The sequence below is a fragment of the Diorhabda carinulata genome, chromosome X (genome assembly GCF_026250575.1).
Source record: "Diorhabda carinulata isolate Delta chromosome X, icDioCari1.1, whole genome shotgun sequence".
In the NCBI taxonomy this organism is placed as follows: Eukaryota; Metazoa; Arthropoda; class Insecta; order Coleoptera; family Chrysomelidae; genus Diorhabda; species Diorhabda carinulata.
Genome location: NC_079472.1, coordinates 35,758,388 through 35,772,857, shown reverse-complemented (window position 1 = coordinate 35,772,857; position 14,470 = coordinate 35,758,388). Strand labels below are relative to the sequence as shown.

The window sequence follows — 14,470 nt, the reverse complement described above, 5'->3', positions numbered from 1 at the left end:
GGATTTCAGAGCCTTGATGAGAAACTCTTGTCTTAATCAAGTGAAATGGTAAATATATATATATATATATATATATATATATATATATATAGAGAGAGAGAGAGAGAGAGAGAGAGAAGTTTTTCTGGATTAAAAATTATTTAAAAACCTCTATGGGACAGGTACCTGTTTCAGATTTATCCCTATTATTTATAGAGGTCAAACTGAAACAACTGAAGTAATCTTCTCCTGTGGATGATTTAATTATTAAATTTGAAAAGAGTGCGTATTTAATTTGTTTTGCTAGAAGCATTTATTGTAAGGAGTAAGTTTTTTACATTTGTACAAAGTTACGTTTCAGTACAATTAATGCACTATATAAAATCACCTTATCAAAATTTGTTGTAGTATTAAAAACCGATATTTACATTGGTTCATGATTCTCTATTAAATCTTGAATTTGCAAGATATACATGCATTCTATAAAAGTGGGTTTATACAAAGAATAAAAACTGAAATTCATTTTATTTTACAATTCAATCACAAAGAGAACATGAACATATATTTATTTGTTAGTAACTTCATACTTATCAATGATCATAATTAAATAGCAATGGCTAGACTTACGCTCTCTATTCTAAAAAAAATATCAGTATTCATAGTCGAGAATTCTAATTTCTAAAGTTAGGGGATACGGTAACGTATTTCGCTTAGTGGGTTCAATATAAATTCAATGACTTTATCGTTTCACTAATTCCATTTAGTAATAGGCTTATAAAGGATTCTATGAATATGACTTGCCTAGTGATTTGAAATATTAAATAAAGTGTATTATACATAAGAAAAGGAAAGTTTTCTTGTTGTAAAACAAATTACATCGCAATGAATATACATCAAGATAATGGATCTGAAGTCTGAAGGATTATATTCAGAAGTTGTGATACTCCTTCTAAAATAATCTGCTATCATTTCTCGCTTCTTGAGTAAACTTTCAATATCATTATTTGAACGTATTTGTGTGTACCACATACCATTTTTACAAATTATATATCAGTAAGAAAACACTGATTAAACTTTTAAAGGATATTTGAGTGTTACAGGCATCAATATTCAGTCCTTGATCTTGAATCTGGGATATGGGACAGAAACTAAAAAATGGTGCTCCGATTTGGCTTCCATAGATCCGGACCTGTCATTATTGAAAATGGTGAAGAATTTTTTTTACAAATTAATATGACTTTTTATTCCAAAAAAGTAATGTGGGTTGTGTGATAACGCGGGGTTAAGTGAATTAGTTTAGTCTTTAATATATTTTTAATTTTGCAATTCACCACAAATTGTAGATAAAAAGTTCATGGTTTATTTAATCAGGAAGAACTTTTGACTGATTTTTTTTGTTGGTTATGTAATTTTTCTAATTATAATCAGTTTGCCGAATTTCAAGAAATAAATTGAGATTTAAAAATATTTTTTGAACGTGATAGGGTAGGTTGTGAGTGATTAATATTATTTTTTATTATTTATAGTATAAAACTAGAGCTCTATGGTCTATAATGAATTCTAAGGTTATGAACATTTCTTTTAGATGTTGAAGACAGTTAAAAATTTATACAGAAGTAGGTTATGTAAGTCACATGAAAACATTTTAAAAATGGGTACCAAAGTTGCATCCAGTAATAATTCAGCTATTGACAAAAAATTTGCCCTACCTTCAAGATATGGTGAAAGCAAAGAAAGCGTTTGGTAATCTCTATTTTAATTAACTACTGCATAGTAGAATAAATACTTTTTACTTAAGGTTTTGAAAGCAAAGGCGAATCCAATATTTTGTGTAACTTTCAGGACAGAATATATCCAATTGGCTATAGACTATAAACCTCTCAATCTTGGACAAGGGTTTCCAGATTATCCACCACCTCAGTATATCATGGACACATTAGCTAAAGTTTCGAACCAATCAGATTACATGTTTCATCAATATACTAGAGGATTTGTAATTTCAATTAGCTCTTTATATCCAATTATAAATTTGATATTGAATTTTTATTCTAGGGACACCCTAGATTAGTTGCAGCTATAACTAAACTGTATTCTAAATTATTAGGTAGAGGAATTAATGAACGCACAGAACTAATAACAACTATTGGAGCATATGAAGCTCTACATGCATCTATTATGGGGCACACAGAAGCTGGTGATGAAGTTATAATTATCGAACCATTTTATGACTGTTATGAACCTTTAGTTAGGTATGCTGGAGGAATACCTAGATTCATACCTTTAAGATTGGTAAGAACGGGGATTTAAATCAAATTATTCAGTTGAAAACATTTAAATTGGAAAATAGCAATTAAGAATTGTTACTGATTATGATTATTTTTTCATTATAAAATAATGTTAATGGAAACAAATGGAGACTATAGTAAACAGTGTCTTTATTATGAATATCACCAATGACTCCAGAAACTTGTCTCTCTCCAGAAAGTTTGTTGTGCTTTTGATGGAATTGATTATTTTCATTACACACCACGACACTAAATAATCACCTAAATAAAAGGATCATTCTTTCCATGGCAGTGTTAAATAAAGATAAGGATGGTTGAAAATCTTAACTGGTCATGGTCATCTAAGACACCATCTCTACACTGTAGGCATCATAGATAATCCAAAATGCTGCTGGTGTATAGAGGAGGAGAAAACTACAGACCATGTCATCTGTGAGTGCCCAGCACACACTAGTGCGTTAAAAGATTCAAGCCAAAGTGCCTGATCTGCTTTTCATAGGACATTGGCCTTTGGTAGTATCAAGGACAGGACGGACCTATCAGAAGGAGAATGTGCTTAATTGCCTTTGGTCATCCACTGTTCAACTATGAACTAATTGAATTAATTAAGACAGTAGGGCCATTTTAGCTCTATAAGAGTGGATAGTTGATAATTGGGTTTCATTTTTTGTAGAAAGAACCATCTGACGGTCGTTTATCTACATCAGCAGATTGGGCATTGGATAAGGATGAATTAGAATCTTTGTTCAATGAAAAAACCAAAAGCATCATTATCAATAATCCAAATAACCCTTTAGGAAAGGTATTTACGGAAGATGAACTCAATCATATAGCAGACCTATGTAAAAAATGGAATGTCTTATGTATTTCAGATGAAGTATATGAATGGATAGTGTACAAACCAAACAAACACATTAGAATTGGTAAGACAATGTTAATCGTATCATGGTTTCATTTTTCAGAAAAGAACTAAAGTAGTACATGCGATTTAAACCTAACATACCCATATATTTTCTTAATCAATTCATTTTGGTGAAAATTCTCTTTTTATAATCAAATTACAAATTCAAAGGAAAATGAGAAATTTTAATGCATTAAACTTTCAAAAATATATAATTGGGTGAATTAGTGAATAAATTGGAATTACCATAATATAGAAACAGATTAACAGGTGGTAAATTTTGAATTTACCATTGATCAATATCTTACCTTTTTTATTTTATTGAAATACTATTTGGTCGTTTATAGTTAAGTAAACTTTTAACTCTGATATGTGTGTTGAATGAGAAATCCACAAAATAGTTTAATTGTTCTTATTAGTATATTTCTGAAAACACTTGACAATGGGTTATTATATCTTAAACGCACAATTTAGAAGGGTACAAAGGATTTTTAAAAATCAATTTAAATATAAAATTGTATATCAGTAATTGATAAAAATGGAAAAAATATTGTTATAAAACTAGAGTGTAATCGACTAATATAAAAAAAGATTAAATGATTTTGGAAATAAAAATACCGCTTGCATTAGAAAGCATGGATATATAAGAGTAAAATTTATTATTATTTAAAATATGCTTCATATTTAACTAGACAATTAGTAGAAGAATATTTCTATTTATTTGTTTGAATTTTACCCATTTTTAATTGATTTTATTCTACAATTGTTTTAAATTTTTCATGAATTGAAAATATAATAAATAAAATCTAATGCATTACGACCTTTTTCAAAACTCGTTGCAATAGAGTAAATTGGGAATGATTATCCATGGTGTTGTTTGGCTTTGCAACTGCTGATAAGCTAATTCAGCTAATATTCCTCAAAAATTTCAATAGGTCTACAAAACAATGCAAATAGACATGCAAAGTTGAAAATTCAACAGTTATCTATAAGTTTTACAAACAATTTTTCATTTTTCGCTGTTAAATACTTTTTTTAAAGTGAATCTCACAGTTAACCCACCAGAGGTAATTGAAAGTTTTTTGTAATTGATTTTTTAGCTACCCTACCTGATATGTGGGAAAGGACAATCACAATTGGTTCTGCTGGCAAAACTTTTAGCGTTACAGGCTGGAAATTAGGTTGGGCAATTTGTCCTGCAAATTTGATGAAGAATTTACAAACAATTCATCAAACCAGTATTTATACTGGAGTGACACCTATACAGGTAATTTTCTGTAGGTTAAATATTTTCAGTTATTTAGGTTAACTACATTGTTCGAAAATTACTAATTAAATTTTTATATTACTTTTTTCTTGACTAGGAAGCATGTGCAGTTGGGTTTGAACTTGAAATGGAACGTTTAGGTACAGATGAATGCTTCTTTGTTTCTCTACCAAAAGAATTAGAAGCTAAACGTGACTTTATGGCTAAATTTCTATTAGATGTTGGCATGAAACCTATAATACCAGAAGGGGGATATTTCATGCTAGCTGATTGGACCCCTTTAGGTGAGAATTTCATTTATCAAATTACTTTGTTGGTTTGTAATATATTTGTGAAAAATTACATTTTTCAAAAATTCCATGTTCTCTAAAGAGTATTAAAGTAGTTGTATAGTGCTAGAATTATGCTATTCCATTATCGTATACTGCATCTTATTTCAGAAGGAAAAATAGATCTTAATTCAGAAAATGATCCTGAAAAAGATTATAGAGCTACAAAATGGATGACGAAAAATATTGGTTTACAAGGAATTCCACCGTCAGCATTTTATGGCCCAGATAACAAGAAGCTAGGAGAAAACTATATTAGATATTGTTTCATAAAGGTAGGAAATTAATAATAAAACATATCTTAATAATATCTAAATATTGATTAAAAAGACCATTTCATAAAAAAAATAATGCCTACTTGATTCGTATTTTTTTAAATTTAAAAATACTCTTTTAAACAAGATTCTCACCAAACAATAATTAAATTTCGTATTTCTATTTGTTATTAAAACTGCTTCATTGATATTTTAATTCTAATTCTTCTTAATATACAAGTTACATTGTTGGTACTATATTGTAATTTCTGGTAATTGATAATCATACTGAACACACTGTTTACACTAACACTTCACCAACACCAAGACCAATGTGTAATTGTGTTGGTGTAATAATAGTGTAAACAGTGTGTCCGTATATACTCTTGATAGTTTTATATTTACTCCCCAGCAATATTATCCCAAGATAAGCAAAAAGTCACTGTCATGGAGGTGGAAATATAAAATATTTTTTAATTTCAATCTCTATTGTTAGGTATACTGTATTTTAACAATGTATGTGTTTTCAAAATTTCAAAAACAATGGCATCAATTATTGCTTGACTTGTCTAGCATGAAGACTAAATTTTATTTTGGAAAAGTAACTAAAGATACAAATTGTGGTTCTAATACATCAAAAATGTACCTGTGAATCGTTTTGGCCCTCAGTATAACAAATACCTTTTATTTTGCTCTTCATATGAAAGCATTATATTCGACCACTGGATCTGTACTGTCCAAAAATTTTTGAAAAAAACCTGAAGTCCTGCTCTTTCACTTGTTGGGGTTAACAGAGATCCAGTTCCAACATTATGTTTCTTAAATTGAACTCTCCGAGTCTTCCTGATATATTTTGAAACATTATATCAAAAGTTTTACCAAAATAATGTTGATATTGCTGTAGATGCTTTTAAAATATCTACTTATGTTCATTGCTTCTTTTATTTTTTAGTTTCTTATAATGTAATGTCACTCAAGCCATAGAGTTAATGTTATACAAAGAGATATCGGGGTATAGAAGTTTGTTCAAGTGGACCCGAAATGGTGATAGAGAGAAAAAGAACATCGATATACCACTTTCTGTCTCTCTTTACTCTATTTTGAATGGATTTTTAGTAATAACTCTAAGCATAAAGCACCAATCGAGTGAAAAGAGATAGGGAGTAGTAAACCAATGTCCTTTATCTCTCTAACAACAGTACAATGCCACTTACATGTTGCTTTCTCTATCTTTAATATTAACTCTTACTTAATCTCAAATTAACCCAATCATTGAACCCTATTTTTGCCTCTTTATATTTTTAATTGTATACTGATTTTTGCCTTACAGAAAGATGAAAATCTACAAAAAGCGGCGGAGATTTTGAAGAAATGGAGAGACTCTTGACCAATATTTGTTTGTAATTAAAAAAAATGTGATACAAAATGTTGTGGTAAAATGAAATATATATTTTGTTATACCAGCATTTTTATTTCATCACCTTTCTACTTAATTCTCCAATATGTGGGCCGAACTTTCCTATCATAAGTAAAAGTGAAAGTTCTTCCGTGTGTGTCCCCAACACAGATAAGAATGATTCCATCCATGGAACCTGGATCGTGGTTCCTTTGGCAGATAACTGATAACAAAGGTGTATAAGGTCTTATCTCAAATTTATTAATTTACTAAGCTAAATTTTTTTTATTTTATTCGTAATTACATAAAAACTCGCGATACTTAAACTATATTGTTTTGTAATTATACTTATCTTATATTATAAAAGCTGAATTTTGTATATGTTAATCAGAAAATGATTGAAACAACCGTGTTTCCTTCAGTAGACAGACAGTTTTGCGGGTTCTTAGGATGTGGTTCATCTATGATTCTACCATCATAGATGAACCACATTCTATCATCCTGCAAGATGCCATAGTTGAATGACAACACAGCCAAAACAAACTATCCTCCCCTAATAAGCTAACATGCTTTGAGTTTGAGGATATAAGAATGATTTGCAATGATTAATATTTTCGTTTTAATTTTTAAAAACAATTTAAATTCTTCACTCCCCGTATCGATATGTTACTGATGTTTGTTTAGAAATAAGAGGCTTAAATGTTGTTGACTCGCATTAATGCAAGCGGCGTAGCTACGATCATATATGTAATACTCCCATATGGACAGTTTCTATTAGTGAAAGGTGTTCCGACTAAGTGAAACAAATATTGTATCGTTCTCACTCTCTGGGCGCTTCAGTTAGTTCTGCACATCTTTTGCTCGCATGAAGCATGCGCAGTATAGATAAAGTATCTCAATCGAGAGAGAAAATTATTATTGTCTGCATCTTAACGTAGAGACGTTTTTGGGAACAATACAGGCGTTACTATGGAGGGTAGGGTAAGGAGAACCGTCTTGTATGGAGGATTAGTTGACAAAGTGTCCAGCTGTAAACAGAAAATTATAAAGACTCGCCGAAATAGCACTAGTGTAGCAACTGGAAGTGATATGAATTTATGAGTTATATATTTTATATACAATTTTTGAATGAATTTGTATAATAATAGTTTCTTTATAATAATTATGACTTTCAAAAAAGAATTTAATTTATTATCCTACTCTAATAGTTTGTGGCGCTCTTTCTAAAATTTTTCCACTTGCTATTATAGCGCCATCTTAATTGCTTCCTTTCAACAGACACTTTTCGATAAACCAAGATGGTTCTCTTTACCTCTACACTCCATAGCTGTTACATAACATAGGGTATGTTCTGTGCTGTTACAATCTATGTGGGTGTTAAGTGGAATGCACGATGATCTGTCAAATATCCATGATGTAAAGACTACAAGGTGTGTTCTTCCCGAGGGCTCATTTTCGACTCGTTCTGCGCATCTCTTTGGGAGCGAATTCTCATTGGCTGCTTCCCAACTGGTGCGCAATAGCACACCTTGTAGTCTACTACTACATCATGTCAAATATCCAAATATGATCTATGGAACTTAGATCAAGGCCATAGATTTATCTATGATTAAGACTCAGTTTTCTCCCATCTATGGACTGATGCCGTTTAATAAAAACAAATTGGAGCCCATGCAATAAATGATTATCAAGAATGAAATTAATCTAACGTTAGTGTTCAATCTTTCGGGACCTAATTATCATGATTAATATGTAGTTTCTACAAACTAGCATCCATTTGGACGTCGGTGTATATAAAAGTTCTTAATCTTGATTTATTCTCAAAAAGTATTATTTTTCTTTATCAAAATCTCCAAAGAACATACACAAGAGCAAAATTTAAACAGATTTGTTACTTATCCGTTGTTAAATACCCGTCCTCCATATTAATATATAGATCTTGTATAGTCCAATTATTACCAAATGTTATATTCGATATGGAACGTTGTTTTATAGCACATAATGAGGTAAGTATCACATCAGATACATGGAATTTTTTTTTTGATTTGTGTGCTTAAATATATAATTTAATAATATCAAAGCCTAATTCACTGTGCTAGAATTTGGAACGTTGAACAAAAAAAGTCCAGCGTATACTTTAATTTATATAAATCAATTTTTAATGGTTATTTCTAACGATTTATTATAGTACAGTTATTTCTTGAAAAATTTTTATATATGCCCTTTATAAAATATTTTTAGTGTACGCTTATGGGTTTTTTACCTTGAATACCTTTGTTCCATATTCAGCAATCAATGACATGTGATTTTCTTATAGTGTGAGTAGGAAAGTTTGTTTTGAGGTGATAACGTTAGGCGATCAGCTGTTACATATTTAAGGAGGTAAAATTAACTTACATTATCCGTAGGTATACTATATTAATAATAAAAACATAACTCTAATTTATACTCAATCTTGAGCTAAAACTTTCTGCAACTTAAAAATAATGTTATATTGGTATAATATGAATAAATAATTTCAGAATACCATAAAATTTTTATTAGTTACTTATTTTATCTCCATAAATATAATAAGTTGAAACAAAATAAATAGTTAGATTATTTTGTAAATGAACGACTTTATTACTACCAATTTAAAGATAGGCAAATATTTTATAATTGCAGACTGATTTTACGGAACGTCAAGATGTCCGAAGTAGATGAAAAATTTGTAATACCATTAAAATATGCAGGTTCAGAACCTAGTGTTTGGTTAGTATTCTTCATTTCAATTATTTTTAATTAACTCTTTTTGCGTTGTTGTTAAACGATTATAAAATTCATTGTTGTAATATATCACAGAAATAAAATATATACGATAAACTTTCATGTTAGAATTAAATTTTTAAAATTATATTGTTGTTATGGATGAGGTTAATCTATGGTTCTCGAACCAAATCTAGCGCTAAATTTGAATGTTATGTATATCACAATAATTTTCATACTTTAATAAACTTCATAAGCCGTTTGTTGCAATCAAAGTAATTAATAAATATAGATAATTGCTCTTTTTGGTTTACAATAGATTTCAAACATTAATGTGCTATTTTATATTCTTGTAATTTTAGAATATTTTTTAATATAAGTGTAGGCATGGATATGTACCCAAGAAGTTATAATTTTTTTTTTCTATTTAGTAGTATCTCTGAAGCCGAAATCCTTTCAAAAATTTGAATAGAAACTCCAAACATTCAAGTATTGTGATTTTAGGACTGAGTATATTCAGATGGCTATTGATTATAAACCTTTGAATCTTGGCCAGGGTTTTCCAGATTATCCACCTCCTAAATATATAATGGATACTTTAGCCAAAGTTTCCAATGAATCTGATTATATGTTACATCAATATACAAGAGGATTTGTAAGTAAAGTTCTAACCAATCCGGGTTCTTCAATATTATTATTAGAATTTGATATGTTAAATAGATACAGTATAATTAGAATTTTCAATCTTAATTCCATAGGTTTTTAAATTTAATTTTACTTATAAAATGTGCAGATTTTCTTCAAACTTTTCAGGGACATCCTAGACTGGTTAGGGTATTGTCCAAGCTTTATTCAAAATTAATTGGTAGAGAAATTAATGAAAAAACAGAAATTTTAACAACTAGTGGAGCATACGAAGCATTGTTTTCAACCATATCAGGTCATACAGATGTTGGTGATGAAGTAATTATTATAGAACCTTTCTTCGATTGTTATGAAGCCATGGTTAAATATGCTGGTGGTGTGCCTAGATTTATCCCTTTGAGATTGGTAATGTATATTATTTATTTAGTTCATTAACTAAATAATTGTTATCTAATAAAAATTGATGTTCAAGAGAGAGATTCAATAGGTATATTTATTGGAATTGGCCCTGATATAGGAGTTCTCCTCTGCAGGGCAATTCTGAAGATTAAACACTCATCTTAGGAATAAATCAATATTTATTCCAGTAGTCCAATTTGTTAAAGTTAAAACAATAAAATATTGTCTCTAAATATGTTCTACTATATACCATTGGATTAAGCTTGAGATAGAGATTTAATAAAATTATTTTTTTTTAAATTTTTATTCAAGGAAGGGAAATGTTTAAATGCTTTTAAAGTTGTGATACAACACTTGGGTTGGGACTTGAAATATTTAGCAATATGTAAAATTTGATACCTAAAATATTTTTAAAGAAAGCAGTGAGTGGAAGGATACCTACATCAGCGGATTGGGTTTTAGATAAGGAAGAATTAGAAAGCTTATTTAACAAAAAGACTAAAATTATTATACTGAATACTCCAAATAATCCGTTAGGAAAAGTATATTCTTTGGAAGAACTAACTTTTATTGCAGATTTATGTAAAAAGTGGAATGTACTATGTATTTCTGATGAAGTATATGAATGGTTGGTTTACAAACCTCTTAAACATATAAGAATGGGTAAGTATTAATTTATAATATGCTTGTTGATCAATATCGCTCTTTTCGTAACTAGTTATGTAAAAAACTAGGTTTTCCATTCTCTACTAACTGTTTGTAATTATTAATCTGTAATTACTAAAATTAATGATAATCATATGAACATGCTGCTTAAATAATTGCAAGTAAGATTCCTCACAATTATGTAAGATTCATGAATGAAAAATTTTCTTTAAATGTTTCAGTGTATCTTTTTTTTCATCTAGATTTGCCTACATCAGAAAAAGTGATGTCTCAATGATACCTTTGCTTTATTTTCAGCAACTTTACCTGATATGTGGAAAAGAACTGTCACCATTGGTTCTGCTGGGAAAACTTTTAGTGTAACTGGATGGAAAGTTGGATGGGCTTATTGTCCAGAGAATTTAATGAGAAATATACAGATGGTCCATCAAAATACTGTCTACACAGGTGTCACTCCAATTCAGGTATCTTGAAAAAAGCTCAAATAAATATAGCCTTTAGAATTAAGAGCTTTTCCTTTTGATTGGATTAATCAATAATACATTTCCAAAAAGAATCTAATTTTAATTCATTGTAACGAATGGTAATTAATGTTGATAAAAAAGAATAAATCACGTTTTACTGAAAAATAGAAAAAAGTATGGACGGATTTTTCACTAGTCACTTAGCCATTTTTTGTTGCACAGAGGACAAAACACTATGGAACTCCAGAGCACTACACTTGGGACGGTTTGAAATAGAAGACAAAGATCTTTAGCAGCTACAGCTGTCCCACATTCTGAACTTTTTAAAAGGTGTGAGATTAATAGCTCAGTTGTAGAAGCTGAGGATCCTCAGCATTATAGCAAAAAAGGAGAACACAATAGTTCGTTTGGGTTGCCACGTATATAATACACATATAAGTATTGACTGATTTTTCACTAGTTACTTATACATAGGCAAACATGGTTTTCTAAGAAAAACAGTTAAACCAACTTTGGTTTAATGAATTTTGAATACGGTATCTCAAAAAATCCGCAAAAAATATAATTTCTACAATTATGAGATTTTTCCTTCACTAGAATAATCATTTATACATTTCAAAAATGAATTACAAGTCATGAATTACAGAAAAGTAAAAGTTACTTTTCCCAGGAGAAATCGAAGAAACTTTATACAGAAATGCTAAACATTGTTTTCCATGAGAAACAGTTTGAAATAAGAGCTATGCCAATTTCCTTTGTAGATTGGAAAGAAGGAGGGTTTTTATTTTTTGTAACTAGTGAGGTCATTTTGTTTCATATTCGCTTCCAACTAAAAATGGTAGATTTAGTGTCTTGACTAAGTTATTAACTCCCTTTGAGTTAAATGGGAATTTCTGGAATCATTGAGGGTATTCATACTGAACACATTGTCTACACTGCCACTCACAAGTACACTGTCTGATGCGCGTTTCGTAATTGTGAGTCGTGGTGTGAACAGTGTTTTCAGTAATCCCCTTTGAGGAAAGAATTTTTAATGTGGGAATTTTTCCTATTTTGTGAAGTATTTACTAAGCAGCTATGTGTTAATATTATTCAAAAATGTTGAAATGCCTTCTCCGAATCTTTTTCAGGAAGCTGTTGCTATAGCATTCGAAACAGAAATGGATCGCTTGGGTAAGGAAGATTGTTTTTTTGTATCGTTAGTCAAGGATTTAGAATCCAAAAGAGATTATATGGCCAATGTACTTACTGAAGTGGGAATGAAACCTACTATCCCTGACGGAGGATATTTTATGTTGGCAGATTGGTCAGCACTTGGTTTGTATATTGTTGTATATTAATTTATGCTTTTTTGAAATAGCTAGACAAGTTTTTGTTATGAATTGTTGATTTTTTTTGTTCAAGAATCAAAAGTAGATGTAAGTTCAGAATCGGATCAATATAAGGATTATAGATTCACTAAATGGATGACGAAGAAGGTTGGTCTACAAGGAATACCTCCAACTGTGTTTTATAGTACGCCGAATAAACATTTAGCAGAAAATTTTGTGAGGTTTTGTTTCATAAAGGTAATGAAAAGTGATTATAATACGTAGAATACTTTTATATATTCTCGTATTTTTTAGAAACATGAAACTTTGAAGCAAGCAGAGGATATTTTGAAACGATGGAAAACTACTGAAAACTAAATTAGTGTATTTCGATTTTTTTTAATAAAATTGGTATAACGTGTTTTATTTTCATCAAGAAATTTCTTTGTGCTGCATATACTGTATACCTAGTACAGAAGAACTCAAAAGTATTGGCTCAGAATTAGACATTCCTTCCAAAGACACGCAAGCTGAGTCTTTTTCCAGCGATAGAAAGGATTTTACAAATGTTTGAACCTCTAAGTCTATTTTCTAAAAAAAAAGGAAAGAATAGAAATATTTTTTTGAAAATATCCTTAATGAAGGCTTAATGACCCTCTATCAAAAGTATATGAAACATACAGAGAAGGTTGATTTTTCTGTAAATAAGGTTTTGGAAAACTGTTCTGTGCTAATGAGTAGCACAAATGCTTTTGCCCACTGAAAGAGACTTCCATTTTGTATAAATTCAAAGAGAACAACGAAAATTCTGAACAGGTGACTGCGTTCAAAGAGGATATTAAGCACATTATTGGAGTACAATATTTACAATTTTGAACTGAAAACTTATACAAAGACAAAAAACATTCCATATGAATGACTTTAAAAGATGTTGAATGGAATGGAATCTAGTTTCAGATACTATAAGTATCTTTCACAATTCAACGTCAAAATTAACCTTAGCAAATGTTTTGATCAACTGCAAAATCTTAAAAGTATTCTGAACACTAACAAAGAACGTTGATTTCAAGAAGCAGTTATGGTATGAAAACTAGCAACGTCGGGAAAACATCCTACCTGTATATGTAAAATATCAGTTTCTCAAACCATTTTAAGAAGTTTCTTTTTGTTATTAATGTTTTTATTGAAATTTTTGCAATATGAATTTATTTTCGCCACATGTTTTTATTGTTGTTAAAACTGTGCCAGACGCTTACTTTGAATTCAAAAAACTTTTTTTCAAAATATTTATATATGATGTAATTTAAGTATCTAAAAACTGAAAAGGAAATATCTCAATTCATACATATGATAAAAAATCATTTCACTTTTTGACTGTAAATTTTCTATTTTGTCTAGAAACTCTTGATTACATAATTTTGTCATTTATTGCTTGCCTTTTAATTGCTTGCGATCTTTTCCACAAAAAAAGAATTCATTTAATACCTGAAGTTGTTTCTATATTTACCACACTTTCAAGCTCAATAATTGCATTAGAACGGTCAATTTCTTGATCGATATGTGAATTTTGAGACGTATTATCTGGCAGGGTTCTGCTAACATCTACTGTATTTGATATCGAAGTTGAACTAGATGTGATGTAAAACTGCTGTAACAATTTTTGTGATATCCCTCAGTGTCATTAATTGGCTTTGGTAACTGTACACTACTATATTTCAGATTAAAATTTACACGTATTTGTAGTACTTTTTAAATTCATCTTCTATAAAAGTTACTATTTTTTCTATTTCTGTCTTTACAAAAAACACATTTTAATTTTTCACCAGCGAT

At 29.7% G+C, this 14,470-nt stretch overlaps 2 protein-coding genes across 4 annotated transcripts; both read left to right on the top strand.

Moving 5' to 3' along the window:
* Window positions 1–1,179: 1,179 nt before the first annotated feature.
* Window positions 1,180–6,475, top strand: LOC130901712 (kynurenine aminotransferase-like). Its single transcript, XM_057813254.1, has 9 exons — window positions 1,180–1,464; window positions 1,565–1,722; window positions 1,822–1,972; window positions 2,032–2,268; window positions 2,938–3,187; window positions 4,266–4,432; window positions 4,530–4,716; window positions 4,873–5,036; window positions 6,346–6,475. The coding sequence occupies exons 2-9, from the start codon at window positions 1,565–1,567 to the stop codon at window positions 6,400–6,402; spliced, it is 1,371 nt and encodes a 456-aa protein (XP_057669237.1). The 5' UTR covers window positions 1,180–1,464; the 3' UTR covers window positions 6,403–6,475.
* Window positions 6,476–8,727: 2,252 nt separating this feature from the next.
* On the top strand, window positions 8,728–13,080 carry LOC130901395 (kynurenine aminotransferase-like). Of its 3 annotated transcripts, none has more exons than XM_057812779.1 (9): window positions 8,728–8,793; window positions 9,076–9,162; window positions 9,661–9,811; window positions 9,970–10,206; window positions 10,617–10,863; window positions 11,164–11,330; window positions 12,461–12,647; window positions 12,735–12,898; window positions 12,956–13,080. In XM_057812779.1, the coding sequence occupies exons 2-9, from the start codon at window positions 9,098–9,100 to the stop codon at window positions 13,016–13,018; spliced, it is 1,281 nt and encodes a 426-aa protein (XP_057668762.1). In that variant the 5' UTR covers window positions 8,728–8,793; window positions 9,076–9,097; the 3' UTR covers window positions 13,019–13,080. The 3 variants fall into 3 exon arrangements, with proteins under 3 accessions (XP_057668762.1, XP_057668763.1, XP_057668764.1); XM_057812780.1 differs by having other exon boundaries at window positions 8,756–8,815; XM_057812781.1 differs by having other exon boundaries at window positions 8,783–8,819.
* Window positions 13,081–14,470: the final 1,390 nt, after the last annotated feature.